Source organism: Hippoglossus stenolepis, chromosome 8 (genome assembly GCF_022539355.2).
Source record: "Hippoglossus stenolepis isolate QCI-W04-F060 chromosome 8, HSTE1.2, whole genome shotgun sequence".
Taxonomy (NCBI): Eukaryota; Metazoa; Chordata; class Actinopteri; order Pleuronectiformes; family Pleuronectidae; genus Hippoglossus; species Hippoglossus stenolepis.
Window position 1 is genome coordinate 13,944,636 of NC_061490.1, and position 13,319 is coordinate 13,957,954.

Below are 13,319 nucleotides of genomic sequence, written 5' to 3' on the forward strand. Positions count from 1 at the left end.
AGGTATTACTACAGTATTACTTTACCTCTACTTTACTAACAGTAGTACTATTATTACTGATACTATTACTACTATTACTCCCGCGGGTTCAGCTCTAGTATCAGGTCGCCTCAGGTAAGGTCACGTGACAGTCGGGCCCGGCTCCATGACAACGCCATTAGGGTGTGGCTTAATGTAGTGATGATCGGCTGAGCTCACAAGAGGCTTCACATTTCTCTCATATGGTTTTTTATCATTGTTATTGATTTAAATGAACATATTTACAGTTTAACATGTTACATGTGAAATGTCCCATGATGAACACATGAGCTGCCTGAGCTCCCCGCACCGACTCCCCCGGCTCTAAGGTAAGACCATTACAATCCGCCACGTTAGCTGGGTGTTTTCTAAGCTAGCTGCTGTGCGACGGGACAGGTGACAGCTTTCATTTGAGAGAACTCCCAGACGTGTAAAGTGAGATCATCCAGCGGCCACGAGCTGCGGCCACTCGGCGACTTGTTGCGGCCACACACCGACGTTAACGTGGGTCTGAACGAAGTGTGTGTGTGAGTGTGTGTTTTTATTATTAAGTGAAACTGTTAGCTTAGCATACCTGCACACAGGCTGCCACCGCTCCTCTAAACTACCTGTGCGAGTGCGGAGTGGAGACAGTGACACTCACACACACTCACTTCCCTTCATTAATAATAGATGGGCCACATGGCGGTGGTACTTGATGGTAGTCTGATTTGAATGGGGGTCTTCGCATGGTGCCGTGGGATCGCAACTTCCTGGTTCCTGTTCTGTTCACTTCACTAACGTTACAGGAGAAACACACACTGATCCACACTTATCTTCACTGTGAAGTCAATGGTTAGTGTCAGACTGCACAACACAGCCCCTACTGTCAAACACTCAAATCTAAATTTCAACAAAAAACTACTGCACATTTTGGTTCATCGTATATTACAAATAATTGGACCTTGATCCCCATCTTCATATCGCACATTTTGAAATGACAATATATAGTATTTCTATTTTTATTCGAATTACATTTTCTCCCTTTTGCCGCTGTGTGCTCTACAGAGGATCAATAAAGGTACATCTTATCATTAATCATTATCATGACAAGTTTAGAAAATATTTGCTCTAGGTTTTCCCTGTGATGCACCCAACGCCTTGATAGTATAATCAAGAAATGTACAAACCCATTAGGGTGTGGTGTTTTTGTGGCGTTTCCTCGCTGTCTCCATTCTGCCAGTGGTGAGCAGCAGCACTGTGCAGATGGTGACAGAGGGATTATACGCAGTTCACACACTGTTTTTCCTCTTTGCCTCCTTTTAAATGTGATTATTACGTATTGCATAAGTGTGCGGTTAAGCCAGTCTTATCTTCCCTGTGCCTCTGACTATCCTGCATTCATGTCAGTGTGTTTGTCAGTCGCCTCATGTTTCCCACAACTGCGTGTTCAGGCATGAAGTCAGTGTGAGAATGAGAGCCAGGTATTCCTGAGGATTCTCGCTGTACTTGTTTGTACGGAAGAAAGAACAGAGCCATGTCGTCACATTTTGATTTCTCTCTTGTTTCTTTCCTGTGTTTAGTGTCCAGTGACGCCCATGAAGGATAATCTTTCCACAGGAATGAGGCTAGTACGGGAAGTCCCTATGTTGTTCAACCTCATTGCAGCTTAGAGAAGGTGCAGAGGCATGGCCCTGCAGGAGTCTCCCTTTCCCAACTGCTTTGTTGCAGGCCTCCATGCTGTGGGATGGGCATTCATCCTGCCTTGTTTCTGGTCTCTTGATTGCCTCGTCGCCGTGTGCAAGTCCACCACCTTGGAGCGGACGCAGAGACTGGAGCAGGAATGCTACCTTCACCCACTCAAGGTCTTTTTTGGCTTCATTATCTTCTTGATTCTTTTTCTCGCAACAGCCCCCTTGGCCCTTCTGGGCTTTATGCTCTGGGCTCCTCTTCAGGCCTGCCGCAGACCCTTTTGCTACCACAGAGAGACACCGTCCTCACCAGAGACTGAGACACACAGGGGCTTTGAGCTGGTAGGAAAGGCATCATTTGGTTTCGCCACAGCCAACCTGTGTCTTTTGCCTAATAGCCTGGCTCGCTTTAACAACCTAGCACACACTCAGCACAGGGCGACCACCATTGGTCAGCGCATTGTGCACGGCGTGTGTCGACCTCACATCCGCATCTTTGTAGATTCCCCCAGCAGCTGTGGCACTCTCAGCCCCTCCGGCAGCATTCTCCCCATGGGTAACTCATCTACATACGGTGCTACAGATAGACAGGCCCAGCCCTCCGTCAATAACCATTCAGACTCAAATGAAGGACATGCTCCAATCCCAAAGTCCAACAGCAACGTGGTTTGTGTGCCTTGTGATGATACAGAAGAGCCCTCGTCTGAGTCGCCCTCCCCCCTCCTCAATTCCAACCAGAACTCCAACCAGCAGGAGCGCACGGGTCACCGGAGCGCTCCCCGAGCTTTGCTCTCCCAGGGTCTCCGTCAGCAGGATGATGTACCTTGGGAGGTCTCGTCATTGTTTCCAGCCAACGTGGACATACTTTGCCTGGAGGAAGTGTTCGATAAGGGGGCTGCAAAGAAACTCACCCAAGCACTAAGTCCCATGTTTGGACACATATTGTACGACGTCGGTGTGTATGCCTGCCAGCCACCATGCGGATGTTCCTCTTTCAAGTTCTTCAACAGTGGACTGTTTCTAGCCAGCCGATTCCCAGTGCTCGAGGCCCAGTATCACTGCTTTCCCAACAGTCGTGGGGAAGACGCACTGGCTGCTAAGGGCCTCCTTTCTATTAAGGTACCTCTATGAGTGGCTGATGTGTCCTTTTTTGTTTTGCAGAATTCATATTAATCTGTCAGGATTTTGTAATACTCTTAAGACTGTGAAAATATGACGCAGTGATGGTTTTTGATATTTTCAGGTGCTTATTGGTCAGAATAAGAATCCGAAGAATGTGGTCGGCTATTTCAACTGCACACACCTTCATGCACCAGAAGGCAAGTCACATTTTCTGATTCGGTCTGTTCATGTAATAGAATATTTTGCAGCTTCTCATGAGGAAACACACTTATGAAAGCTTCTGTGTGATCTCTTATCAGGTGAAGGGGAAATTCGCTGCGAGCAGTTGAACATGGTGACCAAGTGGATCGGTGACTTTCAAGCTGCCAACAGAGACCCTGATGAGGAGGTGGTTTTTGATGTGCTCTGTGGTGATTTCAACTTTGACAACTGCTCACCTGGTGTGTCTGTGTCTCTGACCATTTTCTATGTTTTGTCAATAATATTTCTTGAAAGCATTTCACTAGATTTCTTTAGTATTTATAAATGTTTTATTGTTTTTGTAGATGACACCCTAGAACAGAATCACTGTCTGTTTGAGGAATACAGAGATCCTTGCAGGGCAGGGCCGGGAAAAGAGAAGCCCTGGGTCATTGGTTAGTAGCATTTCAATCAATTAAACTACAGTAAATGCTCCAGATCTACACTATATTCTGATGTTTAAAGGTAATATGATGATTTTCCTCCAAAGGTACTTTACTGGAGCAGCCCACGCTGTATGAGGACGACATAAATACCCCAGAGAATCTACAAAGGTTAACTCACTTTCTTTAGCGTGTCCCCACTACTGTGATGTGAACAGGGCTCCTCACTCACTCTGTCTTCTCTCTGTTTCTGTGCAGAACTTTGGAAATTGAAGAGGTGAGAAAGCATTACATCTCCCCACCTGTCCCTGCGGAGGGCTGTCCACTGGTTTACCCTGAGCCGGGCCAGCCGTGGATCGGACGACGGATCGACTACATCCTGTTCCGCGAAAGCTCCATTTCAAGACACTGCCGAACAGTACGTGGCCCGTGTGTGTTTCTATTCTTATTTCTACTCAGTCCTCTCCTCCTTCTCCATTGTTTGTCTCCTTTTAAATTACAATTCAGTGAGCTCTTAAAACATCAATTATCTCCAAGCATCATTAAAACCTTGCACTCTCTTCGTCTCTTAGGAAATTGAAGAGGTGACCTTTATCACGCAGCTGGCTGGCCTTACAGACCATATTCCTGTGGGCTTGAGACTGAATGTAATGATGGACTCCGACTGTGCGGATGAATGAGGGCTAACATGATCACCGCTTCACGTTCACACAAAAGGGAACAAAATGTACAAAGATGTACATTATTGTTTTGTTTACACTCTTGAATTTGACATTTCACTGACAATGTACTGACCAATGATATTATACCTCAGGTGAAATTAATATGGGTTTATCAAAATTTTATAATGTAGATAATCTTATGCATTAAGGCTCTTTAGGGCCAGAGGTGTTGATTTTGTAATGCTTTTTCCATTCATTAATTTTCCTACAGAAATAAATACAAAGAATAAATTTTACACTGAGTATGTATCTTTTAATTTGTCATCAATTATGAAGTACATGATTTGATTTGATTGAATTGAATTCAGTTTTATTTGTATGGCACCAAATCACAAGATATATCTGAAGGCACTTTACACATTATAGATACCTTATAGATCCCACAATGAGCAAACATGTTGGCAACAGCGGAGAGATCACTGTGAATCTGATACCGTTACACAGCAGAAGATATTTAGCACAAGAAACTCTACAACCATAGTGATTGTTACTACTTCATAAGATCTCAAAAGGATGCACAAGCACAGCCAGAAGACGTGAGTGCTTTAGTGTTTCCATTTCCTGCTACTTTATACTCACTACAGATTCAGATTACTAATACAAAATATAATAAACTAATAGCTTGAAATGCATTGATACAGTAGGTTGAATTAAGAATTTTGATCCCAGAGAAGAAATTTACCAGTTACTATTTAAACAAAGTCTCTTCTTTCAAAAATGTGTTTTGTTCATTTTTAACTCCTTTTGGATGTTTGACCTTCGCTGCACAGAATCATGTGTTCACAGTTTGACACTAGAAGGCATATTTTAAAATGTACCTGTTAAAGTTTCCCTGTGCTCACTTTTATTAACCTTTACACAGTTTACTGTATAATCCTGCCTTTTGAAATTCAGTATTTAGGATCCTGATATTACGGAATCGCCAGTGTGAATTCTGAGGTCATAACCTCTGTGGCCGATAGGGTGTGCTCTTCGTTTATTTCAAGCAATCTCCAGAAACCGACAAAGAAGACGCACGAACCAATCAAAAGCCAAGGACGGAAATCACTTCCTGTTTTTAGCTTAGCCCTCGACAGACTCATTCATTGATTACAATCATGAGTGTTTTCAGTGGATGTAGGAAACTGGCGTCGTCTGTGTTTAAAAGAAGCGTTTTACTGGAACAAAGTGGTGTTTGTAGACACGTCTTCAGAGAACCGCGTCACAGTCTGTGTTTGACCAGACGTTTCACACCGAGTTCAGCCTCGCGTCAGCTGCGACCTCATGTTTTCACCTGTCAACTGAACACGAGATGTTATTCAGAGGTGAAGAGTCAAAACAGTGATTCAGAGAAGGACCCCGAGGTTTCTGCAGAGGAATCACACGAGAGTCACGGTGACAGCAGAGCCCCGGGTAGGTGCTGGGTTATATCGCTGAGATCATGAGTGGATAAATAAATATAATGTTTATATAATTGAATGGTATGTTTAGTCATTTTAAAGGTAAATACTTATGTTAAATGTAAGAACACCTTTCCGTTTAGAGACCAAAGGTTTATCTATTTATTGACTAACAGTAATATTTCAAGTCATGGATTCATTAATTTGTATGTGTCACTTTTATTTCATCTCTTGAAATGTGAGGATTTGCTATTTTTCTTCACCATTAATAAATAATAAATAAAGTGAATGTATTTGGATTTTGCCCTGCTGCTTAGGGCCTGGAGTTATGGGAAACTAATGTCCATTTAATTGATAAAGAGAAAATAGTCTGCAGATTAATTGATGATGAAAATACCTCCTCCATCCCTTTCCAGGGCTCTGTGGGTGTGTTGGAGCTGTAACTGATTCTTTTCACTATGAGTTTATCTGATATTTTTCATTGAGTCAAGTAATTGTTGTTGATGAATTGCAGAAAATCAACAATTACAATTCAGATTCTAGAGTTGACATTTTCAAATATCTAAAAGGTATTTAATATGACCATCATAATATAAAGCAAAGACCTTCAAATATTGAGATGTTCTTCCCATGTTTTTGCTTTTGCTAAAAAATAAAGTTAAATAAATGCTGATGAATTTGCATCAATTGACCCGATTGGATTAATACATTTATATTTAGGAATCGTGACTTTGTATTTCAGTTTGAAATTAACAAGTTATTAATCAAGGAGATAATGGATATTGAGAACGTGTCAGTGGCAGCCTTTGTTACTTTTAATGGCTGAGGTAACGCAGTCAAGCTGCATTGCTTTCATTAGTGAATAATGGCTGAAAAGATCTTTTGTTGTGGATCAGCCACATTCGCTGCTAGATGATTGTGAGACAAACTGTTTGATCTTTGTTTTCTCCAGGACCCTCAGACACGTTCACTCTTGATGTGCTGGTGTCTCTGCTGCGTCAGGAAAATGCAGCGGACATCTGTGTGATTAAAGTTCCAGACGAGATCAAATACGCCGAGTACTTCATTGTCGTCACTGGAACATCCCAGAGGCACCTCCGGGCAATGGCACTTTATGCCATCAAAGTGGTAATGTTCTTTTTCTCTTTGTTGATGCTCATATGTGCAAACTGCATTTTTTTTAAAAAACTCAACACGTTGTTTTCCTCTAGTACAAGTTCCTGAAGAAAGATGGTGATCCGAATGTGAAGACAGAAGGGAAGGATGCAGAGGACTGGATGTGTATTGACTTTGGTATATAAAACTCAAAGATCCAATCTAGACCGGTTATGCTAACTGGTGTTTGTTGTTGTAGTTTCTAATGTCCATTTCTCTTCGCCTCAGGTAATATGGTTGTTCACCTCATGCTGCCAGAGGCCAGAGACGTGTACGAACTAGAGAAACTCTGGACACTCCGCCACTATGATGAACAGCTGATGAAGATCCCTGTTGAGAAGCTTCCAGAAGACTTCATCTATGATGTTGACATCAAGTGACAACACAAGAAATCATAGATTCATATACTTTCATTATAATGTTGGGATTATTGTTTCCCCATCTCTGTGGTATTTATTGACATCTTAAATAACTTTGGACAATGAAACACATTTTGCATGAATTGATCTCTAATGCATCAGCTTTACTGTCGAGTCACTACCCCAGCACATTGATTAATTGGTTTCTATTTTTCATATTAGGTCATCATATGGAATTTGTATTAAATGGTGTTTCATAGGTTTCATATTTGTTGAGACTGCTGAAGAGAAAATGGTTTAACATGTTGATGGAAAAAATAAATTATTTTTATACTATTCTAGGTCTCTTTAGATTATTCTGAGTATTTCCTTGTGTATATATACATACACACACATACATGCTAACAAGATACATTTTAGTTATAGGCTTGCAAATATTAACATTTGAACCAACTAGAGCTGAAGAAGTATTAAAACCCTTGAAAAAAAATCTTTTAGAGGTAAAATTCTTGCATTAAAAATTACTGCAGTAATTCTAAACCCATCAAACTTTAATGCACAAGAATAGAAGCTCATGAAATGGAAATATTCAAGAAAACCACCCGAACTTGAAAGTGCTTACTGAAGCATATTAATTTCAATGCACTCGGTCACCTTCCATTTGTGAGCTCAATCCACTGAGCAGTTTGTTGTCTGCAAAACTGTAAAAAAAACATTTTTCCAAAGAGGAGTAATGTGGGGTTAACAAAACAAGCCACTCCACTTCATGCTTTCAAGCAGAAATATTGTTGTGTCATGATGTGCATTCACTCTTCACTTACGTGGCTGAAAGATTGGTCAGTAAATTGGTCCTATATGGCCGGTCAGCACATGTAACTCAGAGCCGCTACAGTCTGCAACTGTACAGTCTAAGAATTCTATGCTATATTTTTTACTTTCTGTCACTACATTAACATACAAATGCATGTTTGTAAAGCTTCCAATTATTGCAGATACATATTTTTGTGGAGAATCGGCCTGAACCAAACACTGAAAGATACTACATGAGAGCATAATGACACACGTACACACCCTGAGAACTTCCTTGCAAGTGACCATTCCGTTCCATTGAGCTGCTGTGAGTCCTGCACGATCAGGGCATTAGCTAAATGTGAAAATGTAATGAAGCAGGAGAAGCCCGCACAGAGCCTGACAGGACCTGGTGTTTGAATGTTTCTCTGCCTGTTGAGTTTACACTTAACATGGTCTGAAATTAAGATCGTGACTCTCACTAATGTTCTCACTAACACACTGAATAACAAAGTTAATAATGATAATCAATCTCAGCAGCTTCACAAAACCATAGGGAAAAAAACTACTAAAATACAAAATTGTGGGCGTTAAATTGTTGATGATACTAAAATATTTATACTTTAACCGTCAAATAGCCAATTTAAATTGCTCATTGCTATTATAGATAATGGTTGCACATGAATGAAATCGTAGAATACCAGTGCAAGCCTTTGCTTTAGACCTTTTGTTTCCCAAACTGAGTTAAAACAATTACTTTCTAGTAGATAAGCACAACCACACTAGTGGGAAAATTGAAAGTCAAAGAAAAAGATTAGTTCTGTTACAGTGGCTGATGTTCTCATTATGCATGCAGCCATTTTACCAACGCTTGTGCAGCCGTTATGGACATGCAGGAGTTAATATCCTCCATGATGGAGGAGATGGGGAAGAGGAGGGAGATTAATTACCTCTGGCAAACAGCAGGAGCAGAGTTACACACTGAGGTACACAAGGCATTTTGAAATGGTTCATATCCTTCCAATTGTTTTTGCTTCAATCAATAAAAACACATCTATCTAGTTTAATAAAATTGATTTAAAGTAGCTTATAATGGGTTTGTGTACATGTAATCATAATCATTGTGTATGCATGGCAATGTTTTGTTGCGGTGAGAAAAGTGCAAATTAATCTCCAGTATGCAGATGACTGGGAATAAATAATTTGTCACATAACCCACAATCATGAGGGTTCAATCCTCATTCAAACCACCCACCCTCTGTAGTGATAGTGTTCTTATGTTATATCTGCAGTAGTAAAAGTACAAGTACTAGAAGTGAGTATTCAGGTCCTTTGGTACCAGCCTGTGTGCAGCAGGTGGGCTGGAACCTGCCGTCTGTCTTTGGTTTTCTCTTGGCAGTCAGTGTTTATGAGGAATATTATCAGTAGTGACATCTGAAGGACTCTCTGTGATTTAACCACCTGGTCCTCATGTTTTACAAAAGGTACAGTGCAGGCTGAAGTCTTCAAATGAGGTATTTATTAATCATTCTCCAAACTGCACACCCATTATTCAGAAGGCGATGAATGGTTCTTTATCAGGTAAAACACCAGTGACTCCACAAAGCATGTGACATATGACACACAAGTTAGTATGATAGTAAAGTATAATTGCATATTGTTTTAGTAGTTTATTTTTTATTTTTGGAATCAAGAGTAAGCCCCTCATGTTTGAAAAATGTTTATGATTGGGTTTATAATTCTTAATTCATGTTGCTGCTTATGATAGTGTAATGTTTGACATGTTGTACTCTGCCCTGTCCAACTTTAATAAACAAATCTGAATCTGGAGAAGATATTATATTCTTAACTGCATGTCCAGTTTATTTTACTTAGATTATCATTTTATTGGTTTGGTCTCCAGGGATTTTGAAGGAATCAAAAAGATAGCTTGGGTGTGACAATCCAATCGAACAGAATCCTTCATTTAATATGTAAACAGCTTTTGCCGGATGCAATAAGTCCTTTTTGGCAAACAACATCTGGATAACCTGTGTATAACATGAAGACTGAAAGTTTGCAACTCTTAAGTTCTTTCCCTGAGTCCTCACATGACTGTCGTAGGAAACGACAGAACCAATTTACTGTCAAATTTCAGTAGAGTGCTCTTCAAGAAAATAGTTGTCATTAAAGTCATCTTACCATTTGTTGGGTAAAAGCTTTTTGTGCCCTCTATCAGCTGAAATTGAAAGTTTAAAGGGCTTGTGCGATTTACTGGTGTTTCTTCTCGTGTGGTTGTTTGGAGTCACTTGCTGGTTTGGCTGTAATGGTCGAGTTATTGTCTTAAGCCAAATGTATGGAAGTCAGTAGAGTTTGAAGAGAAGTTGTAAGGCCAATGTTTCCTTCAGATATGATAAATGAGAAGTATTCTTGACTAAACACAAAATCATTTTATTTTACTTATGAGTTTAAGACTTTTTCTTGCTAACCTGTTATAACCTTCGTATAATTCTATTAGGTATAACTCCAAAAAAATACAGATATCAATGATAACATACTACAGCTGCCTTTTCTATTATTTCTAATGGTTGGGTTTAATATTTCAGATTTCTAGTCTAAACGACCCCACATTCACCTTTTCACATTCACCCATCCTTCTTTACGCTGCGTTTCTCTATAATACAGCATTCACACTCGGGTAGAACAGCCATCTCAATTAACGGCTCAGTATCTTGCCCAAAGACACTTTGGCATGTAGGCAGGAGGAGCTGGGAATCGAACTGCCAACCCTCTGTTTAGGGGTCAACACGGTCTACCTTCAGATTCACATCATTTATTTAACGAGTTATTGAAAAAAGCTTAATAGAGCGAGCTGTTTTAGGTACAAGAGCACATCGTTTTTCAAACTGAATGCTAATACAAAATGTATTGTTTCCTAATGCAGACCCCCTCTGCAAATCTAATCAAACTGAAACAATATCTTTCTAAACACCTGCGGCATCTTCACATATTTCAACTTAATGTAACAACAACAAACCATCATCAGCCACTTCAAGTTGTGCATCATCAGTTTTAATGAAACTTGTCATGCTGGTTATGATTCACAAGTGGACAGTTTTAAGCTTTCCACTTAAATATTTATTTCTGTAAAAAAAAGGACAGAACATTCTATTATTTTTCCACTCTAAACATATTCCCATATTTAACATGGAAAAGAGAATAACTTAGAATGAAATAACTACTCTGCAAATCGACATGAATTGATTATGTGGAGCTCAGTGGATTTCAGTGTTATTAAACTAATTGCTTGTCAAGGAATTGATCATGTTCTAAATGTGTGTTGACATAAATCTATAATAATTGAATCCTCAAAGCACATGTTAACTCTTCAGTAAATTTGTAATGCAGTCAATTTAAATTCTAATCAATCCCGAAATCTCTTTCTGTCGTTCCTTTGATTTTCCTTTGATTGACTGATTTGTCAAGTGCAGTATTTAGTAGATTGGATGAGCAATTGACACTAATCCCATCTCAAAATAATCTTGATGCTGGGGTGATTTAACAGGGACATCACACAATGTTGCTTGGCGAGTTTGTAAATACAAACCATTTCCCCCATCAGGCTATTTTGTTTGTAACAATGCCACAGACATGCACATTTTGAACAGGAATGGTAACCATGACATTTAGTTTGACACTTGTTCACGTTTCAGTCTTTTTTGACTGTCTTGCTAAGGAGGCAGTAGATATTTCTCAGGAGTGACCTATAAGTGAATGAAATGACCCTCCCTCCCCACTCGACACACACTCTATAAAACTGGGGTAATGTGAGGAATCGGACAGAGGTGCCTCGGACAGCGAGAAAAAAAACGACCACTGCAACATCAAGTGTCTCGTTATAATGTAAGACAAATTTCTATTTCTCGGTATTTCACACCAAATTGTCACTTTTTTGCTTGAAAGTCAATGAGTACTTATGCATCTGAAATCTTGTATGGTTTATGAACTATGGGAGAATGATGTTGATATTGTGAAATTGTTGGATAATAATTGTTTACCGTGCATTTAATGAATTTTCCCTGTGATCCAGGATTCGCTTGAGCTACATGATGTCGCTGGGTTCACTGGCTCTCTGCCTGCTGGCTTGTTTTCACTCTGGCACTAATGCATATCCAGTCAAGCCGGTCAGTCCCCGGGAAGGGGCACCAGCTGAGGATCTTGCCAAATATTACTCTGCATTAAGACACTACATCAACCTCATTACAAGACAGAGGTTGGTACTTACATTTCTATACAACATTACAGCTTAGAAATGAAATGCAACGATGTATTAATGTGCTGATTTTATTTTATTGTGTAAATTATAGGTATGGGAAAAGAGACACTCCAGAAACTGTATTTTCAGATGTGTTGGTGAGGGAGAGCACAGAGAATATTCCAGGATATAACTATGTCAGGTAAATTATTTTATTAGTATTATTTATTATTTTTTTATTCTGAAATTACAATGCCATGCTGCTTGTTACACAGTTTGTCAACAAGTTGCCTGCACTGATATCCACTGGATTTTTCTACCTTCATATTTGTGATGTACATATAATACAATGTGATACTGAAAAAACAACCATAGAATTTGGTCTAACCCTATTATATTCCTGTGAAGCTTGTGATATTGAGTTGAATGTCCAATCAAAGTGTTTATTGTAAATAACAGTGATTTTTAAGGTTGTTGTATTGGATTCTAATAATATTGAGCGTTCATCTACCTTTTTATCTTGCTTTTAATTCAGCATGATTATTTCTGTTTCTGTGTGTCATTATTTAAATCCTATTTAATTTCAATCTTATGTGTTTTTGATTGCATGATTCGCTTGTGCTCATTTTTTACTTTCTTTTTACCCATAAATCCAAATCCTTACATGGTTTTGATGGACATCTAAAAACACACTTTTTACTGACGTCCTCATGTTACAGATACGATGGGTCGCCTCTGTGGTGATGCTGCTGGAGCCGTCATATCGAGGCTGATTCCACAAAGCTGCTGCCTGTCTGTTACAGACATGAAATGAGTTTGTGTTGCATGTAATAAACAATGTACGATACAATTAGTTTGGCGTGTCATGTGGCCAGCGTTTGATTAAAAACTCCAAGTAGAACGAGTTAGACTATGTAGTATCTTTAGTGGAGGTTTGTTAAACAGTGTCTTGTGTCATTCACTGATGGACTTACAGTGCTCTCTACTGGTGAACTGGCGTCCAAAGATTTTGACAGTTTTTCAAATTACAAAACACCTTGTAATCCGTGTCTGCTGCTAATACTTTATTTGGGATGTGGGTTAAAATAAAAAATATATAAATTGAATGCACGCGTGTTGCTTTTATTTCGCTTGTTATATCAAAACCTGCTGAGATGCACCTGCACCCTGCCTGAACACAGATTAACCGGTTAATCCCATCAAGTGACCTGGATATATGAAATGCAAATCACATAACGCTGAGTATTC

At 39.6% G+C, this 13,319-nt stretch overlaps 3 protein-coding genes across 4 annotated transcripts; all 3 read left to right on the forward strand.

The window, feature by feature from the left end:
* The first annotated feature begins 136 nt into the window (after positions 1-136).
* smpd5 (sphingomyelin phosphodiesterase 5) lies at positions 137-4,391 on the forward strand. Of its 2 annotated transcripts, none has more exons than XM_035163404.2 (8): positions 137-347; positions 1,581-2,807; positions 2,932-3,007; positions 3,110-3,250; positions 3,356-3,445; positions 3,541-3,604; positions 3,692-3,851; positions 4,006-4,391. In XM_035163404.2, the coding sequence occupies exons 2-8, from the start codon at positions 1,686-1,688 to the stop codon at positions 4,111-4,113; spliced, it is 1,761 nt and encodes a 586-aa protein (XP_035019295.1). In that variant the 5' UTR covers positions 137-347; positions 1,581-1,685; the 3' UTR covers positions 4,114-4,391. The 2 variants fall into 2 exon arrangements, with proteins under 2 accessions (XP_035019295.1, XP_035019297.1); XM_035163406.2 differs by lacking the exon at positions 137-347 and adding an exon at positions 389-545.
* Positions 4,392-5,170: 779 nt separating this feature from the next.
* malsu1 (mitochondrial assembly of ribosomal large subunit 1) lies at positions 5,171-7,384 on the forward strand. Its single transcript, XM_035163413.2, has 4 exons — positions 5,171-5,547; positions 6,487-6,662; positions 6,746-6,827; positions 6,918-7,384. Exons 1-4 carry the CDS (start codon positions 5,253-5,255, stop codon positions 7,067-7,069), a joined length of 705 nt encoding a protein of 234 aa, XP_035019304.2. The 5' UTR covers positions 5,171-5,252; the 3' UTR covers positions 7,070-7,384.
* A 4,276-nt stretch (positions 7,385-11,660) lies between these two features.
* LOC118113579 (peptide YY-like) lies at positions 11,661-12,975 on the forward strand. The gene is made up of 4 exons (XM_035163414.1): positions 11,661-11,719; positions 11,907-12,089; positions 12,184-12,273; positions 12,791-12,975. Coding segments are annotated over exons 1-4 (300 nt in total). The 5' UTR covers positions 11,661-11,717; the 3' UTR covers positions 12,816-12,975.
* The last annotated feature ends 344 nt before the right edge of the window (positions 12,976-13,319 follow it).

Bases quoted from the DNA above. Each gene is read 5' to 3' on its own strand.
- smpd5 (XM_035163404.2), top strand. From the start codon at position 1,686: ATGGCCCTGCAGGAGTCTCCCTTTCCCAACTGCTTTGTTGCAGGCCTC. The intron at 3,446-3,540 runs GTTAGTAGCATT...TTTCCTCCAAAG, and splicing joins AGAGAAGCCCTGGGTCATTG to GTACTTTACTGGAGCAGCCC. The intron at 3,605-3,691 runs GTTAACTCACTT...GTTTCTGTGCAG, and splicing joins ACCCCAGAGAATCTACAAAG to AACTTTGGAAATTGAAGAGG.
- malsu1 (XM_035163413.2), top strand. From the start codon at position 5,253: ATGAGTGTTTTCAGTGGATGTAGGAAACTGGCGTCGTCTGTGTTTAAA. The intron at 5,548-6,486 runs GTAGGTGCTGGG...TGTTTTCTCCAG, and splicing joins CGGTGACAGCAGAGCCCCGG to GACCCTCAGACACGTTCACT. The intron at 6,663-6,745 runs GTAATGTTCTTT...GTTTTCCTCTAG, and splicing joins CACTTTATGCCATCAAAGTG to TACAAGTTCCTGAAGAAAGA.
- LOC118113579 (XM_035163414.1), top strand. The intron at 12,090-12,183 runs GTTGGTACTTAC...TGTAAATTATAG, and splicing joins AACCTCATTACAAGACAGAG to GTATGGGAAAAGAGACACTC. The intron at 12,274-12,790 runs GTAAATTATTTT...CTCATGTTACAG, and splicing joins CCAGGATATAACTATGTCAG to ATACGATGGGTCGCCTCTGT.